The sequence below is a fragment of the Lepeophtheirus salmonis genome, chromosome 8 (genome assembly GCF_016086655.4).
Source record: "Lepeophtheirus salmonis chromosome 8, UVic_Lsal_1.4, whole genome shotgun sequence".
NCBI classification, from domain to species: Eukaryota; Metazoa; Arthropoda; class Copepoda; order Siphonostomatoida; family Caligidae; genus Lepeophtheirus; species Lepeophtheirus salmonis.
The window spans coordinates 32648463-32671030 of NC_052138.2; the positions used below are offsets into that span (position 1 = coordinate 32648463).

The following is a 22568-nucleotide window of genomic DNA, read 5'->3' on the forward strand; positions in this document are numbered from 1 at the left end:
TTTTTTTTCTGAAAAGTTTTATCAAATTGTGAACTAATTTCATTTGATCTTATTGAATATAATATAAGTCATTATAAAAGTGAGTTAAATTATAAAAACAAAACATATTATATGGTCTGTATTACTCAAATAAGTGTTTAATGGCTAGACTTTCTATTAAAAAAAAATTATTTCTTGACGTGAGTAAGATATGAACTGTTAAAGTTTCAATTAACTGGATTTATTTTATAAATTAATGTGATTGTTTTTTTTTTTTGCACTTTAGTCAAAATAAGTAAACGTACACAAAATAAGATATCGTTTCATATTCATTTTAGTGTTCTCTGGCTAGAATGCTAGAATATACACACACAAAGACGTAAAGAGTGAATGAAAAGTCGTAATAAATACGATCAAACAATAAAAATTTATTAATTATTTTTTATGTATGTAGGTATATGTTAAGGAATAATGTATCTTCGATCAAACAAATAAAGAATTTATTTCATCTTTCATAGACCTCTAATAACTTACTTAAAAGTTTCGTCTAAATCAATAAAATATTTAATACATTTAAAATCCTCTGATGCCTACATTGATGAATATAGCTCATTTTAAATATTATATAGTTTATGAGCAGACTCAAGTACCGAATGTAACTGAAATGAAGGAAATAATAATAGATGCTAAGAGTATTTATATGTACTAAGTGTTTTTGTAGTTTACAGGTAAAACCATTTTTGATTTATTAGCATGGTTTTTTGTTGTGTTGTATTTCCTAGTATAATATGTACCTTGGACTCACAAAGATATAATATGCATACTTAGTCTATCTAATTGATTATAGTACAAAAAAGTTTAGTAACAAATTGTCTAATGACTGTGTCCCTCGTTATTTAATTACCCTTGAATATTACATGTATTAATTACCTATGAAGAGTACGTACAATCTAGATAAGCTAGTTGGTTCGAATTGTAGACTTTGTCCGGTCCGAGTTATTAAGTGAGAAGAAAGAAAGTGTTTGGTCCAGAACATAACTATCAAATAGCGGCTTCAGCAGAGAGCGGAAAACTTTTGTTATTGCTCCTTTGGTTTTTATTCTTCTGATATTCATACTTAAAGTTATATATTGTTGATCAGTACAAAGAACCCTTAGAAAGATGTCGGAGAAACGGGATCATGGTAACGGGAGTGATGAAAATGGAAGTGCCAAGGAAGGGAAAGATGGTAAGAAAGCTAACTGAGTCTTAAGTTTTTTTGTATCATTCCTATTTAAATTCAATCCTTTCTTTTAAATACCAGGATTTTGGAGAAGCGGGAATTCTTTTGTTCACCGGTGCGACGGACTTCGAATTTGTGGGTCGTAAAGCTGCTAATTTGAGCAAGTCGGAAGATACCGTTTGGGAGCCCATGAGATTGGCGGCTCTTGCCCATATTCCTGTGCGCTTTGTAAGTTCCAGTCCTTGTTCTGCGCACATGTTTGCTATCACTGATGAGGGCAAAGTTTACGGTTGGGGAAGAAATGAAAAAGGGCAACTTGGAATTGGGGACAAAAAGGACCGCCGATGTCCCACTCATCTTACAGGATTGGATGAGTTTAACATCGTTATGGTAGCTACTGGGAAGAATCATTCACTCTTTCTCACGGGTGAGGGATTTACAGTCTTCATTCATAAGATATTTCAAATTGTTATATCTAATTTAGACTATTTCTTATAAATGTTTCGACTTGTCTTTCAAAAAATGTAGCAAGATCCCAATACTATATGTATTTAATTTTTGGATTTAGTAGTGCCAAATTTAAGAAGTGTATTTTCTGCCATCTCGTTCTCAATTGACGTATATGTCTTATCATTAACCAACTAACTTTTAGTAGTGATGAATCATAACTCTCAAAAGAGTCAAAAATTTGGCGTTCAATACACCAGTGTGTGCATTCTTACTTTTTTCTTATAATGACAATAACTTTTATATTTGAAGATGATGGAAAAATATATGCTTGTGGTGAAAATAAGAGTGGACAATGTGGAACTTCTGGAGCGCAACAAATTACTGAACCAAAGATGGTAATTATCTAATAAATAATTCATATTTTAGATCGACTACTATTTAATCAAATTAGATTGTTTATGACGGACCTCCAGCTAAAAAAGTGGCATCCGGTGCAGACTTTAGCGTATTATTGGATGTGAATGGAAATCTTTGGACATGGGGACATCCAGAGCATGGTCAATTGGGTAATAATACGGATGGTAGCTACTTAGAAACTGCCGGAAAAGTATCCTTTAACTATATTAGTGCTCCAACCAAAATTACTACATACATCGAAAAGGACCCCAAATCTAAAAAGATATCTCCCGTTATTGGAGTTCATATTAAGGATGTTTCCTGTGGAAACAATCACTCGGTAATTCATATATAATTTTTTGAACTTAGTTACATATACAATGTATCTCTTTTCCTAGATCAAATGTAATGCATTTGAAAAGTATATTTTCCAAATTTTGATACCTTATTTTGATGAGATATCACGCTTATAAAAGTGTATGTTTCGAATGAAATATTAGGTATAATTCGTTTAGTACGCCAGGTTTTAGCCACTAAAACATAGAATTAATTTATATTTATATTCTGTTACTTTAATATAGGTAGCTATTGATGAAAGAAATAGAGCATTTTCTTGGGGTTTTGGTGGGTATGGTCGCCTAGGTCACTCTGAAACCGGTAATGAACTGGCTCCAAGACTAATTAAATTTTTGGATGGCCCAAGAAGAGGAGTGAGCAATGTAACGTGTGGAGGACAATTTAATCTTGCATCCTCTGAAATTGCTGGAACCACTTATATGTGGGGTCAGTATCATACCTCTAAGGAAGCTAATATGTACCCCAAGAATATACCTGATTTATCTGGTTGGAATGTGAGATCAATTGCTTGCAATGGTAAGGGTTGGATGATAGCTGCTGATAACTCAGTTATTGGCGTTGGACCTTCTCCATGTTTTGGAGAAATGGTAAGGGTTTTTTGTTAACTCAAGGCGAGTTTTTCTTATGCATGTTCTTTTTATATAGGGATTGGGAGAAAGGAAGAAGTCATCGGCTTTTCCTGTAGAAATAAAGACTCTTGATAGCCTTTATGTAATTAAAACTGGAATGGGAATATCGCACAGCTTGTTTATTGTAAGAAATAACTCGGAAGACAGCAAGAAGGCCATAGAGGAATTTGATATATTAGATCAGTCTGACATGGATAATTGAATTCCAATTAATAAATCATCATGATGACTTAATATATATATTTATATTACTATTAGTGAATTCGGGCTATTTTTTTTTACATGTGATTGATCTCATTTCAGAAATTTGCAACTACTTTTTAACTAACAAATGATCTAATTTTGAATTGGTTTGGTATTTTTTAAGAAAATTACGTATGGTTTTAATCTCGGATGCCTTACACTTATAGTACAAAACTTTTATAACAAATGGAAATGTAAAGAACATATATTAAGTGATTATTAAATCTAAAATACGGTTCATGTCAACTCCTTATGTATATAAAAAAAATAAAGTTTATCTTGATATTTTTTTATTAAAACAGTATGACTCAAAGACTACACAAAAAATGAACCTTAATTAATTGTGAATCTATAATACATACTATTTTTGATATTTAAACAAAAAAAAGTCATATGTATATATTAGTTCTGGTACTTCCTATCTTGTTAATTTGCTTACTTAAAGCATATCTTTAGAACTGTATGCGTTCCGGAATGTCAAACCTCTCCTACCATAGGTAGTGTTGCGTCAATCCTTATTTATGACTGAAAACTAATAAATGACGTCACTGTTCTTTTTGTTTTTTTTATGAGTACTAGTATTGACCGTCATATGGACCGACGGTCCAGTGAGTGGCGTCACTAGCTCTTTTTTTTTTTTTTTAGGGGGGCGTCTTAAACCTCTCAAATTTTTATTATTTATATGTAAATTAAACTAATTTATAAAAGTAATTATATAACAGTATTTATAGTTTTGGGGCTAAACCTCCCTCCCCAAATGAAGAAAATTAGCAACACCCCTGGAATAGGTCCTAAAGCTGAACTGGACCGAATAAATAAAGACTGTCACAACACTAATCAAAGGTATTCACTATTTAATCTCAAATAAGTTGAGATAATTGGATTCAAATCCAATCAGTGTATGTTTTCCAATGTTGATCAGTTAAATTGTATATTATATGTGGCAGCGAAGTCTGGCACACGTGCCTGTATATGTAGTCAAGTACTACCAGAGAGAAGTACTTGAAACGGAATTTTGTTAGCTGTTGACAAAAGTCTTCAAATTCAATTTATTAATTATTTTTTCTTCCTTGATTTGTTTTGTATTATTATATGATTCATTCATTTTTTTATTAAGTCGTTTGTTCATTCGGATTTTGGTTTGACTATTTCAGTGATCTTAAAAAAATAATCGAAATGGAGAACAATTGCGTGGCCGTTGGTTGCAGGAGTGGATATAACAAGAAAAAATTAAAGAAAATGATAGTAGTATAATCAAGGAGTCAATTTCATAACATAAATTTCTAAAAGATCCTATCCTTGGTAAAGTGGATAAATAATATTTCTAGAAAAAAATAGACCCCATCACCACATTTAGATCTCTGTAGTAAGGATTTTGATTTTCAAGCCTATGAGTAGCAATATTTGAATCAAAATGAATTGAGCTCAAAGAATAATAAATTATCAAATAAGCTCAAGCAAGGCTTAATTATTTCAAAGTTTCCTAATTGACAGGTTTATAACAAAATTTTAATACATTGAGATCAGAAAAAGCAAATTCTTCAGCTAGACATCGCAGAGAAATAGAGTAATTGAATACTCAGATAATTGATTTTTTTCAGGAAGACAATATTTAAATTCTCGAAGATCTTTAAAAAATAATCTTCATTATGCGACTCAACTTAGCCAAGTATGCATCGTTTAAGGAAGAAGGCAGACTCTATCTTATCAGAATTTCTGTATTCTTTTAGCCTTGAGATTAATGGCAATTTGTAGCATGGTAAAATATATTAATAATGTTTTGAATTTTTAAATGTTCTATTAGTTTTCATATAACAATAGCTTTGAATTTTCTTTTAGTATCCATAGCATCAAGGTGAAGAATAAAAGATTTGACCATATTTTAAAGAATGATTTATTCGAAAATTTATTTCATGTCATAAATTTGCTTGCTATTTTGAAGAGCTAAGATTGCGAGTTAGAAGACAAGCTGATAGTATTTGGATATGTTGGCAAAATTATTCAAACCGTTATTCCAGACTTTTAGAAAAAAGAATAAAGAAGGTTATCTTTTCTGATTGATCAGCTCCAGCTTTGTATCAAACACTGCAAGCAAATAAAACGTTATTCATCATCCTAGCTAGATATGTCCTCAATTTGGAAAACAACTTCTCCTTCATTATATCGTCAATTCCTCAAGGAAAATATTATCTGCCTTCCAAGTAAACCATATCTAAAGCAATTGACAGATTCTTTTTCTGTGACACCAGGTATTGAGGAAAAAACTATAAATTATTTAGGTGCACGAGTAAAAAAGCTTGTCGGAGCAAGAAAAAAAAAGTTTGCTTGATTGACGAAATATACAGTGGAAAACGAGTGGAATTTGTTGGTGATCGAATTTATGGAATTAAAGAAGATTCTCCTTCCAAAACGCTTTTTTTTCAGGATATCATCACTCTCAGGAGGCTTACAAGATAGCATATTTCCCATCTACAAAATTGATTCAAATATATTGTTCGAAAGTTTCATGGAAGTCCTGAAAGTTACGGATAAGGTTCAAATTGAAGTAGCATTTGTTTCAACGGAAGGGCATAGTGCTAATTGGAAATTTTTTGAAGACAGATTGTGCGGAGGTAAAATGCTTCCTTGGATTCGAAATCCAATTAATAACGATCAAAAAATGTTAATCCTATAAATAATATATTTGCCCAACTTTTTTAGGTATTAATGTTGGTGCAAGTCTGGAGCATTTAAAAAATATATTTAATAAATAAATAGGCAAGGGTATGATGTATACACACAAATTATCAAACAAAGTTTTAAATCCTAGCTTCATTGAACGCTGCAACATCAGGCTAGCATAGATATTCTTCCACGAATGCAGTATGGCTACCCTCGAGTATTATGCGGATGAGGATAAAAATTAGGTATTTAGAAGTGCAGCTTACTTCATGAAATTAATAAGAAAATTGTGTAACTTTGTGAATGTTAAGAGCACTGTTTGGGGGAACAAAAAACGAGACTCCTATAAAGTTCATATATAGGAAGTGTTTGGAAGAATTCTCAAACTAGTTGAAAGAATGGGAGTTTGTGGATAAAAATAATTGCATTTCTTGCTTAGGTAAAACAGAGGGCTTGCCTAAATTATTTAAATTCCTACTATGTCAAAAGGGATTCAAATATGTAGTACTTGGAAAAATTTGGAGCCAACAAAATTGATCGGAGATTTGTGCTTCACAGACAGATGGTAGGAGGTAACAATTATTTGAATGTTCGACAATTCTTAGAAGCTGAAAAATTTGTGAGACTAAAATCATTGGTTAAATTATCACACAAGAATTTTAAAAATATCATCATGAACTTAGGACAACAAGTAATTTTTGATCAATATGCATTTTACAAGGCTTTTGCACTTATCGCTAATGATTCTCTCCATAACATTGATGATGAGGATTCTCTAATTTGTTAAATTGCTGGGAGTGGATCACGCAATTTAAAATGTGAACATTGTATTAATTTTTTGATCAAGTCAAAAAATGTTCCATTAATTAATGTTTCTATTGATGAAAATCGTCATTATCATGTTCGAAGAATAAACACATTTATAAACGAAATCAATCGTGGAGGACTAGTATCTTCTACTTCTACAGATTTTATATTCTTATGTTGTCTTTTGGCTAATAATTTGGGAGCAATTATTTACCGAAGGAATAGTTGAAGACAATGAATAAAGATGACTAAGTCCTTGAATCAATGTAACAGTCTTGCTATCACGGGACATTTATCACTGAATTGTCTTATAATTTTATCAATCATAATTGTTCGAATAAGTTTTTACATGGGATTAGACCATTTTTGGAATTCATATGTAGAAGATCTTTTGCATTACCAATCGAATGTAATTGATTATGTCCATCCAGTTAAGCCTTATATAACATAATATTTCCCGTGCACATTTTGTATGAGAAATTTCCTATACTCCTCGTCATTTGGAATTTGTATTTCAAAGGAGGTAGGTCACGGTATTGGTGAAGAACATTGCTTACAACGAGGACATCGTCATCGAATGGCTTTGGAGTAGTGGTCTTTTTAGAAGAAAAATGGCTAGCTTAGAATGCCAAAGGTAATGTAGGAAAGTATTTCAGAACGGTAATCAAATTTTACGTTTTACAGGAAGCGCGTGCCGTAAGATATTTTCTATTCGGAAGGGAAGTCTTATGCTTTGAGAATAGCCATTTAAGCCTCTACAAATTAGTAGAGCTTACTTGTTGGTGTGCTTCCAAAAACCCCTTCTCCGAAACAGCGAGACAAACCGGTACTTCCGTTAAAACAGTTATCGACTTGTCTAATTTTCATATATACCTTTGTTATCAATATTTCCTCGATAATCCTGTTAAAATTGGGGGCCCAGGTAAAATCGTAGAAATTGATTAATCTAAATTTGGTAAGACTAAATATCATGGAGAGACCTATGGGAAAAGTTTTTGGAAGTATCGATAAGGACCGTGGGGAATGCTTCCTAGTTCCTAGTTGAAGTTCGTCCAGTGGCAACATTGTTACCATTTATTGGGCAGTATGTTTTAACCGGAACAACTATCACTTTTGACGATTGGGCAGCCTATCTCAATCTTGAGAATGAGTTAGTTATACGGTATAACTTATACCGCACTTAAATGTTGTCTATAAGTAATACTTCATGGATCCATTAACTGGAGCTCATACTCAGACGATTGAGTCTTTGTGGAGTTATCTCAAGGCTATGCTTGGACGGTGAGAAGTAATTAATACCTCTAGAGAGTTTTTTTCAGACATATTTCAACATGTATATGTGGAGGAAGTGTATCAAGGATATTCGTCCTTTTTATATAATACTTGACATGATGAGGTAATATCTGTATGAGGTTCTTTCTTATTATTCTTAAATTCATTTATGCTCCACTTTTTTTTCTGTTTCATGACTCAGTGGATTTGATGGCATTTATATTCTCACAATCCCCCATTACTTTTATCTAAGAATAAGTATATCTGAAATATTATTGCCAAATTGGACTTGTTCGATAGTTTTGGAACAATTTTTTTTTTTTAAAGGATTGTGAATTAAAGGAATTGGAAATTTGGACTGCTTTATATATAATTCTATCTGTTGTTTAAAAAAAAAATATTGTTTTAAGTTTGTTTTTGTAACATTTTTGAATATTGATTAATTTTTTGTAACTCCTATAGTTTTTGCTAACTGTTTAATTTGGTTAGTTATTAAATGTTTTTAATTTATTTTATCACAGCCAAAACAATCCAATTGATACATACCAAAATTGTGGGTACGTATATTGTTTACTTACATAAACAAAAAAGTGCAAAATTAGATTAAATTGACCTCAGTGACCTTTTTATGACCTTTTTTTTGTTGAAGAAAAATACTTAAATGACTAATAAGTCATAAATTTTTGTGAAATAAAAAATAATTACGATATAAATTTAGTAGGAGTCATTTTTATGCAAATATGACCTGGTGTTAGTTGAGGGCGAGAACAACGAAGAATTAAACGTTATATATCATTTTACAAGGCTGTAATAATTTATATATTTTATGGGACAGTTATTTTGTTAAAATTATAATCATTTTATGGGACTTTGTATTGTTTTTTACTAATCATTCAAAGCATGTTATTCTTCTTTATACGTGTACCTATGTTCAATATTGAAGATTTAAAACGTTTGATTCACTACATAAAACGTATTGCACCTGGTGTTGTGATCACCATCGTACATTTTATCTGGTTGGTAATCAAAAGAAGAAGAAAAAACCACCACCATGATAAACAGTTTTTATCTATAAAAACCTGACTCTTGTTGAATAGCGTCTCATTGGAATTGTTTTAAGAATGGGACAATTGCCTTGTCATTGATATATTATGTACGTATATTCATAAATATATGTAAACTGTACATACTAAATCAAACATCGTCTTAGCATGAAATACGGAAGATTCGAGTATTTGGTAATGTTCTAATTTATGAACGACCAGGGGCGCCCACAGGGTATGGTCTGGAGGGGCTCTAGCCCCTCATATTAAGGAAAGTTTGCTTTTTACTTGAAAATTTAACATTTGAAATATTTTTTCAAAAAAATTAACATTTGTAATTTAATTTTTCAAATTTTTTTTCCTAAGAATTAAATTTTCTGTAAATAGCAATGTACTTTGAAAATTTTTATGTAAAAAATTTAATTTTGTAATTTTTTGTGAACAGCAGTAAATTTTTGAATTTTTTTTCACACAAAAAATTTAATATTTGAAATATAATTTTTCAAATTTTTTTGTAAGTAGTTGTGAATTTTTGAATTTAAAAAAAAATATATATTTGAAATTTAATATTTCTAAAAATTTAATTTTTTTTGGAGAAAAACTATGAAAAAGCTAAGGATTTTTGAATTTTTTTTATTTTAAATTTAATATTTGAAACTTTTTTCTTTAATTTTGGAATTTTTTTGAAAAAAAATTCAAAAATCCAAGACTCCGTCTGATTTAATGAATGAAAGTGATTCATTCATTCCTTCTTGAGTTGATTAAACATATACCCTTATCCATAAAAATTGCATCAAATATGATTAATCTGTGACGTAGCATAAAAATAATAGATTAAATGTAGTGCACATGTATTATATAACCAAATGCATTAATGTGTCATTAATGTTGCTTGCTTCCACAATAATAATTCAAAAGCCAGCATCATAATTTCTAGCAAAATAAAATAATAATTGCATTTACGGAAATGTTTATCATAATAAACATTAATGGTGTTTTGTTACTATGAGGGTTTACACATAGTGATTCACTTTCACTATTTCCTGGGATACAATAGTTTGAACTTCAAACAAAAAAAATAAAAAAATAGAATGATTATAGAAAAATTGTTATATATGGGGATTCAGCCTTGTTTAATTCTGATACTCATTTCACTTTAAATTTTTCTTTAAGTGGAGAGGAAGATTTTTTTTTCTTCAAATTTTATGACAGATATCCCATTTTCAAAAATGAAATAGGGCCTTTTCTTTTCCTAAAAATAATTTAAGGTCTTTGATAAATTAATTTTTTTCCTTATATTTATCGAATAACTTTTTTATTTGGAGAAAAAAATGTTTATTTTTTTGCCTTTTAGCTAACGAATAATTACTCTGGGTAATACTGGGAACTACTGCTAGTATATAATAAAACTTGGCAGTTGAGCCATAAAATATTTACAGACAGTACAGGGGTGTCTGCAGGATTATATATATATTATATTTTGGGGATGGTTTTTAGATTTTTTTATGAAAAAAAAAATTCAGTATTAAATATTTTAGAAAAACATTGGAAAAACTACAATTTTTGGAATTTTTTAAAAATATTAATTTGTTTTGGCAATTTTTTGGAAAAAAATTCCAAAATCCCATTGCTATTCTCAAAATAGTATATTTTTTGGTAAAAAATTTCAAAAGTCTATAGCTATTCACAAAAAAATGGAAAAATAATATTTTCAATATTAAATTTCAAAAATTCATAACTTTTGATAAAAAATTAAATTTAGAAATAAAAAAGTCAAAAGTCTACAGCTGTTCACAAAAAATTTCAAATACTAATTTGTTTTGGAAAAAAATTGAAAATTTTTATTTCATTGAAAAAATTTTAAATATTAAATTTTTTGAAAAAAAATCAAAAATGCACAGCTTTCCTCAAAAAATTAAAGTTTTTGGAATTTAAAAAAAAAAAATCTACAGCTGTTCACAAAAAATTTCAAGTATTAAATTTTAAAAATGAAATTTCAAAAATTCATAATTTGGGAAAAAATTTGGAAAAAAGAATTCAAAAATCCACTGCTGTAATTTAAAATATTTAAATTTTCGGCAACAAATTTCAAATATTAAATTATCTGGTAAAAAGCAACAATTCCTTATCTTTTTGAGGGGGGCTACAGCCCCTCTAGCCCTCCCCTATAACACTTTAGCGGTAAGGTTTATGTCCTTCTATTTGTTGGTTCCGTTTTCACATCCAACAGTTCACAATTTTCTTTAATATTAATAAAAAAGGGATTTCATTGTTATAGAACTTAGTTGTTTGTGTTCCCAAAATGGCCGATATCAAAATTGTGACGTAATGTGAAAACACTCTCTATTGGCATAATGATATTCAATACACTTATGTACTCGTATTGATTAAAACGAGGTCAATATATGTTATGGGGGTTCAAAAGGGTGAGGGGGATTGATATTGTTGCTTTTGTTGTTGTTATGTTCATAATCTTATAATTGACAATGACTTGAAAGACTTTGAAGCATTAACAATACAAAACAGGTGTCTTCCATTATTTATTTATTGTACATACATAAGCATTACTTGCGAAAAGAATAAGACCAACACACATGAAAGTAAAGCTATATTAAAGCATGATTAATTTCATGCTCAATAGAATTATGATGGGGAGAAAATGAAAATAATAACAATATCGTTATCAAGGATAAGTAGTACTTACTTACAACAATATCTATTATGCATTGTAAAAAAAAAATGACAAGTTCTTGATAACATTCAAAATACATACGCATATTATTTCTGTATTATTGAAAAGCATTTATTTTCCAAGATCAAATCCCATTGTATAAATAATATGCACATTATAATTAATTCCATGTATAATGTAGATCATTTATTATCAAATAATATAAAGAAAAGACTACAAATATAATTCAAACTAAAATATATTAATATTTATTACATGGTATGAGGGGCGTACGAGATGGTACAACTGGCGCGTATCGAGGTAATGTTTAGTTAGTATCATCTCTTTGAAGAACATACACCAACTTTCATAAAGGTCGGTTTATTTCTTTCGGTTTGACATTCGTTTGAATCGGCCGGAAAGATTATGGTGACTGTCTTTTGGATTCAAAAGGATTAATCCTCATCGATTGGAAAAGGGTACAACTATTAAAGGTGCATATTGTTCATCGTTATTGGACCGTTGGAAAACTGAGGTGCAAGAAAAATTATCACAATTGGCCCACAAAAAAAACATGTTCCATAACGACAATACCCAAGCTAATATCTTAGCAGTTACGGTCTCAAAATTAGTGTAATTAGATGCCCACAGCACTAACAATCTCATCCACCTTCACTCTTCTTTCATTCATCATCATATCATGGATTTTATCAATGATTTCGGGAGTAGTAGCCTCAACGAAGCGTCGAAAACGTTCGGCGTCACTTGTGCCCATCTGACCACGCCGGGAATTTTGAAACCACTTATAAACTGTTTTAATTGAAGGTGCAAAGTCCCCATAATGTTTATCAAGCTTCTTTTTAGTCTCCTGAGACGTTTTGTATTTCATTATGTACTGTTTAATCAACACACGATATTCTTTATCGTTCTTTTTTTCAGAATCACTCTACTTTCTCGATTTAAACGAATGCCAAACAGAAAGAAATAGACTAATCAGGCTGACAGTTGGTGTGTGTTCTTCCTTGAGATGCTACTTACTAAACATAACCTCAATACGTACCCCGGAGCGCCATCTCTCGGACGTTGCACAGACTTTTCAAACGACCTCGTATTTTAGTCAGAGGTTTATAAAATATGTCATAGAAAGCGGGAGTGGTTGTTTCTACTTGGCAATCATAACCAGGGCTTCGGAGTCGGTAAATAAAATGACCTACTCTAATTCCAGTCTTTGAATATCATCGAATCAGACTAGAACACACAATTTTTTAATAATATATTTTAGAGCTTAAATAAGTACTATTGTGCCCTTTGAGTCTATCAACTATAAATAAATATCTAATTTATAGCTATTGGTAGTTATTAGTTAGATGTAGTAAATAATTGTGCTATGTATAAAGAAAATATTTGGAATATAAGATATTTAACAAATGAAATGGATCAAAATCTATCTATTGCTAATACATTCATAAGTTTTTTGAACATGATTTACGTACTCGTAACCAAAGAACGAAACAATGTTGCACTACAACGTTACTCTTTACTATGATGCCATGATTGTAAGTCCTCGTTCGACTAGAAGACTCGGAGTAGAGTTGAGGATCAGCATCGGAGTAATTCAAACCTATATGGGCTTGCTGTATACGGAGTGGGATTGGTGTTTATTTCCTTCCTCCCAGGGCTCCTTGGAGCTGATCTAATACAATGTCATTACAGCGAAGCTGTTCTACCCTACCCCATGAGTGATATTCATCGCTCATAGCGGGCAAAAAAAGTGTTGCTACGATCACTAGCTCGTAAAAATGTTGTAGTTTTAAACGTGGTCTTCTTTAAACTACCATTTTTTAAAGATTTAGGCACAAGAGCAAACCCCTATTGTTGGTTTTTGTCTTTGATGAGTACACGCTCTAGTGATTACTCTAACCTTTTATGATCCTTCTCAAGAATCAAATAATAATAATAATAACAGCCTTAGAAAATAAAAAAATCCTATCCAAATTGCGACCACATAAAGTCGTTCATGCTTTCTAGGATATATTTAATAAACTTTTGCATATATATATTCAATAACGTGATGTCTCTCCTTAACGTGAAAGAAGGGATAAACTTCACCACAAATAAGAAGATTATTTAAAAAAATACTATACTGTGAACATGTGTTTGTAATATCTGATAATATCCTTAATACCCCCATCTCAATGTACACAAAAATAGTAAATTCATTATTCTAAATATATATCATGCTAATCCTTGTTACTTGATTTACTCCGGATCAAGAGCAGCATACATATGCACAATACAATGTATCTGCTTAACATCTTGACCTACATAAAATACATAGACTTGATCAAAACAAAAGAAGTAAATTTTGACTTGATAAATAGTTTGGAGAACATTATTAGGTATTACATGTTTGTACAATGTACATACTTTCTTCCAGCGCTTTTCTTTATCATCGCCCCTCTACATATTTCTTTTCATGCATTTATTTATCAACACCTGATGAAAGATAGATGAGCATGGAGAGAATCTATCACGAGTGATGCTAATCAGGAGTATTTTGTGCAATATTATAAAAAGGAAACCTAAAATAAACAAGATACACCTGATAATTTGAAGAATGGTTTAGAAAAGAGCAGCTTAGCTGTCATGACGTTTCATTAAATACACTAATGTCATCTGTGACGACAGAGGAGGGAGAGAAGGATAAATCAATGATGGCTTTTATAAACAAAAGCATTTAAGCCCCTCCCAATACTTCATAATGCACCCTGGGTCCATAGGCTGATTAAGGCTAGAGCAAAGACACCAACCAGGCTAAAACACATTACCGCTGCTTCACTTAGCATGTAGGGCGTAGCCTCCTGTCAAATGCTCCAAAATAAACCGTGTGACAATGGGTCGATTAAAACTACAGCAGGGCAACCATGAAGGATAAGAACAGCGCCAACAGCTTCAAAAGGAACTGTAGAACCATGGATGATTAAAGCTAAGGAAAATACACTAAGCAGGTTAAGAATCATGAGCCCAGGATTCATTTTGAAGTATTTGAAGGGGCCTAAATGCTTTTTGAAGTGTTAGGGATGGTTTTTAACTGCTTTGTGGTCCTGCTTCTTTCACAAAGCAAGTTTTGGGTCGAAGTATTGTGATTTCGTCAGGGAATTTTCCCAATAGCAACTTGCGACATTGATAATTTTCTCTCGTCAACACATAAGCAAGCTAAAATAATTTTTCTCAGGATTGAGTCCGGATTACCTACATTTTTATTCTTTGATTAATTACTAATCGTCAATTTCTATCAAGAGATTATACTGATTTATCCTTTCAAAGCGTCATAAATTGCATTTAAACTATCAAAACTTGTCACAATTAAAAAATATTGGAATACTGGTCTTACTAAATTTATAACATTCGATACGCCGATATGGAATTTTATATTTTTAAAATAATCAAACTTTAATAATTGTATTGATATATTTATCTGAAAAGGGCAATGAAAATGATATGCTTCCCATAATAAATTCATGAGGAAAAATAAAAAGTGTACTGCTTTTATTCTAAATTATTTGATTATATTTAAAAAAAAACTTGAGATCTTATAATATTTAATTTTTTTAGGAAAAATTAACATCTCTAGTCGCAAAATTAGCTTTAAAATTGATATATTTTTATTCATAATATTATGCCATTGCTTAGCTTGAATGGTTTTTTTCCATCAAGAAGCAGGGAAAAAATAAATCACGATAAAATTTTGACAGCTTGTATTTTGAAGGTTGGTACAAACTGAAAATGAGGATAACTTTTTCGTCCATGTGTTATTGAGGTACATAGGTCTAATTGGTGTCATTATGTAGGTTTGATAAAGATGCTTCATATAGAAAAAAATTCAGTTTAGCAAGATTAATAGAAATATAAAATCATACCCTAACGCTTTTCCGAATGATGTTTCACATCCACCACGCTTTTTAATAGCGACGTCAAAGATTCTAACTGTTAACGAGAGTAGCAATATACATATATCACCTTCCTTGACGATTACTGTTAAGGTACCGCTGTTATACTCTATGACGTCATACCTGTTTATGTCTTGCCGAGCATTCGGTACGGTAAATCAAATTGAAAATTCTGGCAAGCCTAATTACATGATGGGTTAACATTGAATTTCTATTAACCTTGCAATTAAGGAAAAATAAAAATAGGTGGAGGTTTCCCTCTACCAATGTGTCCATTCTCAGGGGCGTCTGTAAGGGGTGACCTGTAGCCCCCACAATCAAGGAACTTTTGCTTAGAATTTAATTCATTTTTCTGCGAATAGCAATGTATTTTAAAAGTTTTTCTCCAAAAAAGTTTAATATTGGATTTTTTTCCCGAAATATTGAATATTCTAAAAATTTTTTTGGAATTGTTTTTTCAGAAAATTTTAATTTTCTGTGAATTACTATAGATTTAGGAATTTTTTTCTACAAAATTAAATGTTTCAAAGAATTAAATTTTCTAGGAATAGTTATGGATTTTTGAAATTGATTTTTTTTTTTCTAAAAATTTCAAAAACCAAGCCTCCCCCAAATATAATCCTGCAGACGCCCCTGATTCTAGTTTAAGATTGTTTTTCTGTAAACTCGCCACATATTTATTTCCTTTAGCTCTGTTTATTATTTTTTTTCACCCCTCGTTATTTATTTAGTCTAATTTAGAAAACGAGAAAGGTTGATGAATTTTGGGTATTCTTTTGTTAGAGCTTTCATGTGGGTTCGGAGGTAAAGATACAAACAAAAAGAAAAGTAATGACATGATTTGCATTTCATTTCTCAAGGAATTTTTATTTTCTGTTCTTCCTCAAATTTTGACCCCCTTTACTCATTTCAAAACAAAGAGAGGGTTGGTGGAGTTTATACTTTTTTGACATTCTTTATATAAACAAAATGGAAGGTAAACAAAGAAAGAGATAATTTCTTACATCTATATATAAATATTTACAAAAATGAAAGTGACTTTATAACTGCTTGAGACGTAGGGGAGACAAGAAATAGTTGCAGTAGTCTTTTTTCAAATGTCACAAAATCTATAGCCACAAAGTTTATGTTACGTTTTTATAATACTGGGTGAGGCAAGCAGGAGCGGCGTCCACCGGATTATATTTTTTTATGAGGGGGGGAGAAGTTTTGGGATTTATTTTGGAAAAAAAATTTAAAAATTAAATTTTTTTGAAAGAAATTTCAAATATCCACAGTGGGTCACAAAAAATTTATTATTTACAAAAATTTCAAATATTAAATTTATAGGAATAAAATTCAAAAATCCATAGCTATTCAAATAAAGTTAAATTTTTCAAATATTTAATTTTTTCAAAAAAAAAAAAAAAAAAAAAATCCATAGCTATTTACAGAAAGTGAAATTTTTGGGAAAAACATTTCGGAAAATTAATTTTTTTTGGAAAATAATTGAAAAATTGAATTTCAAATACTAAATTTTTTGTAAAGAAATTTCAAAAATCGATAGTTATTCGCAGAACATTTAATTTTGTGGAAATAAATTTCAAAAATCCATAGCTATTCACAGAATATTTAATTTCTTGGATATTTTTTTTTCAAGTAGTACATTTTATGAAAAAAATTTTCAAAAATCAATTTCTATTCACAGAAAATTAATTTAAAAAAAAAAAAAAATCCAATTTAAATTTTATCTTCTGCTGCGTAATTTGCCCGAATGACTTTTTTTAAGAAAATAAATCTTAAAAAAAAATTTTACTACTATTTTTGCAAATTTTATAAAAATCTTCGCTAAAAAAATTGATAGTAAAAATAAAAAAATCTATACTTCACTTTCTGTGAATAGCTATGAATTTTCGAATTTTTTTCAAACAGTTTAATATTTGAAAAATTTAACTTTATGCTACATCCATTCAAAAATTAATACCTGAAAATGTAAAAAAAAAAAATATGTTGGGTCAACTTTATTGAGATGCAGACCTTTTTCATGGAGTTAAATTTAAAAGAACGAGCATCGAATATTTATCGACATCAAGATTACAATGTTTGCAGTTTGAAAAGAAAAAATAACCTTTCCAATAACTTATCAATAATACTAAAAAATGGTATAGAATCAAATGATCCTGAATTAGTTTGCAGAGAAATGTGATCTTTTTACTCCAATATGTGTAATTGTATCGACTGCAAATATACATCAATTTAAGAAATACTTCTTTCCGTGAAGACCTCAGATGAAGTTCTGACAAAGATGGTTGAGGGTCACCTTTCAATAAAAATAATTATATGTCTATTAATCGGGTTTTACCTCTTTGTGTTGGTTTATTCCCTGAATTCGCTTGAAAGGGACACATCGTCTTGCATCCGAAACAACAAAAGGATAATATATATCTTAAATATATAAGACCTCTTATTATACCAATTGCTTCGAATGTTTTATTGAAGATTTAAACACTTTTTTTCAGTTCGTCGTCCAATTAATGTTATTTCTAAATATTTATTTTACATACTCGAAAAGATTTGGTGATTTTATAATTCGTGATGATTCAATGCAAAAAAAAAAATCGATATTTTCAAACAACATATTTTATTTGTCTGCATGTTTAAATCCATGTCAATAAAGGCCAGTAAAAAAATGTCCGAATAACTCGAAAGTGTCGAAATCTCTAAAAAAACTACTCCAATAGGTTATAATATATAGTTGGCTTTGCTTAACTAAGTTATTTTCTTATTAATTATTATTAAAAGTTTGCGATCATTGAATTTCAACTTTCCACATATTTTGTATCCAGTAGAGAAAATATGACGTTCGGGCAAATTTGTAAAACACACCCCAATAATTTTTCTTAACATTTTTTTTCAAATATTTATTCTGAGGGGTAAAATTAATTGTTTTGAAAGATTTTTCTTTGTTTTTTCTGTAACGAATACTGCTAATTACACCACTCCTACGCAATTGTTGTTTGAATATTCTTCATTTAATAATAGGAAGTCAAGACCAAAAACAGTTGGAACATATAATTGTTGTAACAATCTCTTTTTTTCGAGCATCTAAAAAGCTAAATTCACAAAAATTGTTTAACAATTGTATTATAGAATATCTTTTATTGTGAGAAAATCCATAGTCTCTGCTATTTGGTTCTTTGAGGGATCCGAGTATTTTTTCTTACATCATTTGTATTATTGATTATTTGACTATTATTTAATATAATTTTTCAAAGTTTAAGGCCAACATATTTAAAAAACTTTTAGGTATTGTAACACTCATTTCAAAGGGGTCAGAGTAATGTAAAGGTTTTTGACAGTGAATTTCTCTTATCCATAATTTAAGTCTTATTATATCTTGAAAAAGTTAATAATTGAGCAAGACCTTTAAAGGTCTATTTATTTATTCCTCAAAAATATTATTGGTATGAATTTTCAAACAGTTGCAACCGTCACTGGCTATAGAGACAGTTGTAACAAGTGGCTCTTAACACTCAAATGCAATTTGTGAAAAACAACTGATGTGCATAATTTTTAAGAATAGTGGACATATGTCACAGCATTAACTCGCTATCACAAAAATACTCTGTGTATTTTCTTGTCAGCTGTCAATTCCTAATCTTACTTAATACGTCATGGGTATTTCATAATTGATAATTTTTGATAAATAAACGATGTAATAAATTATACTTATATTCCGTTTCAAAAAGGACGGGAATACAGTTTCTTGTTAACCCCTTCGTAGGATGTACATAACATTTATTATTATATTGGCCATTTTTTTTATGTCTATGAATAATTTGGCTATCATTATGAATATGTAATAAATTAGAGTAAACATGTTTGTAACGAAAAAAATACGTTTAAAAATTAGAAAAGGAAATATGGTTGTTGCGTGTGCTCTTTTTTTCCTTTTTTATTACTTACAAGGTCGTTGTGGTGTTAACTTCTCCTCTGAAGTAAGCATTATTGCCTATCTTTGTTGGTAACTGTTTTAAAAATGCAATATATATGATTTTTAATATAATTACAATATTTTATCTTCACTACCTCTATTATAAATGTAGAGGGAGGGTTCTCTTCTTTATAGTAGCAAACCCTTTCCACTCCCCCTCCTCCCTCTACAAAAATATCTTCATCATCATGTAATAACCATCAGATATTAACAAGGCCCTTAATTCATTAGTAACAGATGTCTTGCTCCTACCTACTCCTCCGTCTTTTTTTTCCTTACGAAAATCTCAACTCTAGTTATAAGATATTTATGCTCCGTTTCCAAAAGGACAGGATTACAATTTCTTGTTGATCCGTTGCATTCCAAAATGGAAGTAAAAAAAGAGAAAATTCTTCATTATTACTTTACCCAAGGTGAAAAAGCGGAGCAGGCCTTAAAAAAAAGGTGATGTTTATGGATCAATACAGTATCGAATGCAACAGCAAAGCGATGGTTGCAACGATTCCGTTCTGGTAATATGGACTTCGAAAATGTCGATATAATAATGAGAATTGTCGAGTTGGACCGGCCTGTGAGCATTTATTCCATTGTCCAAGAACTCAAAATTAGCCAGAAAACCTTTTGGATCTATCTAAATCGAATAATCCTAACTATGTTAATTTTATTTTCAAAATAAAGCGAAAAAACGCTCAGAACTTATTACTTCACCTATTATATATACAGGTAATTCATTTTAAAACTGTGGAGAAATGATTTTCTGTAGTGTCTAAGAGGTAAATAGCAGTTTGATTGATTGTTTTATTTGGCTAAAAATTAACTGATTTTGGGCCTTTTATATGTTTCTTTTTGAATGAAAGGTTGTGTGATGTAATAAAGGTAACGAGGGGATTTAGGTATGCTGCGTTAAAATTCGGTAAATCTAAGGCAAATCAGCTTCGAGGAATTTGTCCACAAAGACAAAACTGTTGCAATCGTCTCCAGACTCCCCTAAAATATCATCTTGACAACATTACTCCTTTTAAATGCTTTACTTTTCAAATAGAATCAATTAACATTTGCCTTCATATAATGTAAGTACTCACTTACATAACATACAATGATAAGATCATCTTCTCCATTACATTAGACATTTGCAAATTCTTTTTTTTTTAAATCTCTTTTCTCAAGGAGATTTTGAAAATCAAGTTGAGATTTTTCTTTGTGATAATTCTTATTTTTTTTCAAATTAGTCTTCAAAAAGCATCAATATCAATTTACATAAAGCTTCCAATTAATTCTAAATCTACTTTCAAAAGAAAAGACCATTCCAATAAAGTTTATCCAGGAAATAATTATAAAATATTGAAGGAATTATTTCATTAGTATATAATTTGGTTCAAGGTTCTAATGACATAGAAAAAAAAAAATACAAAAAGAATAGATTCTTATAGAAGATATTAAACATTTAACTATTAATTCTACAACAAGGTTGGGGAATCTAACTCCAGCAAATTGCCTATGGCCCGAAAAATACTTAATTATTGCCCCTCAAGAAGCGTTATATAAAGCGAAATAAATGGGGTTTAAGAAAAGTTTCTAGACTTGATTAGTTAAACATTTCATGTTCAGATGAATAGATGAATTGGCAACCTTTTTTTGTAGTACGTTAAACAGCATAAATTAAGGTCAATAAAGTAATTATAAAAATGTGAAAATATTTACTTTTATGGATTTAACTTATTCTTCTTTTCTCTTGCTCACTCCTTCCATTCAGCTGACGCGTTTTTATTCTACTCAATAAAACATATAGCAATCTCTCAACCTTTATTTTAAAAAAAGTCTTACAATTATAGAGTAGAAAACCAACTCTACCAAACTATAGGGGACTATTATTATTTTAATAGTAGATAATTGTTCACAGCTTCACAATGAATAATTAGAGTTCAACCAATCTACATTCAAAACTGTAACAAAAGGCAAGATACGTAGAAAATTGACAGTCAAAAAGAACAAGAGAGTTGTTGATGTTTTGGGGATAGCTTTGTGAAAAATCCAAATATTATCTTTCGGTTAATTTACCTATTCATAACTATTAATGTAGACGGAGTGGCACCCGAAACTTGCCGTAACTTTTAATTATATTTTATCTCCCTTATTTTCAATTAAAAGGTTTCATTATGCAACCCCTGAACTCAATCCCTCGGATTTGCAGTTTTGGCTTATCTCGGAGAAGAATGTCTGTTGCACCTCCCATTCAAGTTTGGATTAGCTCCAATTTAACATAATGACAGTGTGGTTTGCCATGGACATGACCTTCATCGGGAGCATCCAATCTGTTTTCAAACGTGTTAAGGCTGTTATTACTTGTAAAGGAGGACATATCGAATAAAAAATATAGATAAATTTAGTACTTAAACATATCATAAATCTGTTTTGATTTGTCTTTTATTTATTCAATAAAAATTTCGTTTTTCTTAATTTAATCATGCTACTGCAAAGTTTTGGGTTTCCAGTCTCTACATAGGTAATTTGCTTGTGTGAATGCAATCCCTTAAAAATTACAATTTCTTTAATTTGATCTTTCACTAAGAAAATTTCCCTTCCTAACTCTCCCTAACCGTCATAAGAATTGATTTATTTCAACAAAATCATTCGCTTCCAATGTTAACCTTTGATAAAAATAATTAATTTATCATTTACATTAAATACATTGAATAGCGTCCTTGAATAACTCAACTTATAGGGAACATTGGGGTTGTTCGTTCTTTGTGACGAAACCTGACCTTTGTTCCAAGTTACACATCCTTTATAATATAATATTACACTGTACATTCAATTACTATACGTCATGTATTGTATACGATTTGATGTTTTTTTTCAAGGCAAGATTCAATCAAAAAGTAAACAATGTTGTTTTTTTTCTCCTCTCGACTTTA

General features: G+C 30.2%; 1 protein-coding gene and 1 long non-coding RNA gene across 2 annotated transcripts; both read left to right on the top strand.

The window, feature by feature from the left end:
• The first annotated feature begins 698 nt into the window (after positions 1–698).
• LOC121122685 (protein RCC2 homolog) lies at positions 699–3575 on the top strand. The gene is made up of 6 exons (XM_040717715.2): positions 699–1207; positions 1283–1628; positions 1961–2046; positions 2103–2387; positions 2629–2991; positions 3050–3575. The coding sequence occupies exons 1-6, from the start codon at positions 1160–1162 to the stop codon at positions 3233–3235; spliced, it is 1314 nt and encodes a 437-aa protein (XP_040573649.1). The 5' UTR covers positions 699–1159; the 3' UTR covers positions 3236–3575.
• A 413-nt stretch (positions 3576–3988) lies between these two features.
• On the top strand, positions 3989–4632 carry LOC121122686 (uncharacterized). Its single transcript, XR_005865836.2, has 2 exons — positions 3989–4119; positions 4431–4632. It is a non-coding gene; the product is annotated as an uncharacterized lncRNA (long non-coding RNA).
• The last annotated feature ends 17936 nt before the right edge of the window (positions 4633–22568 follow it).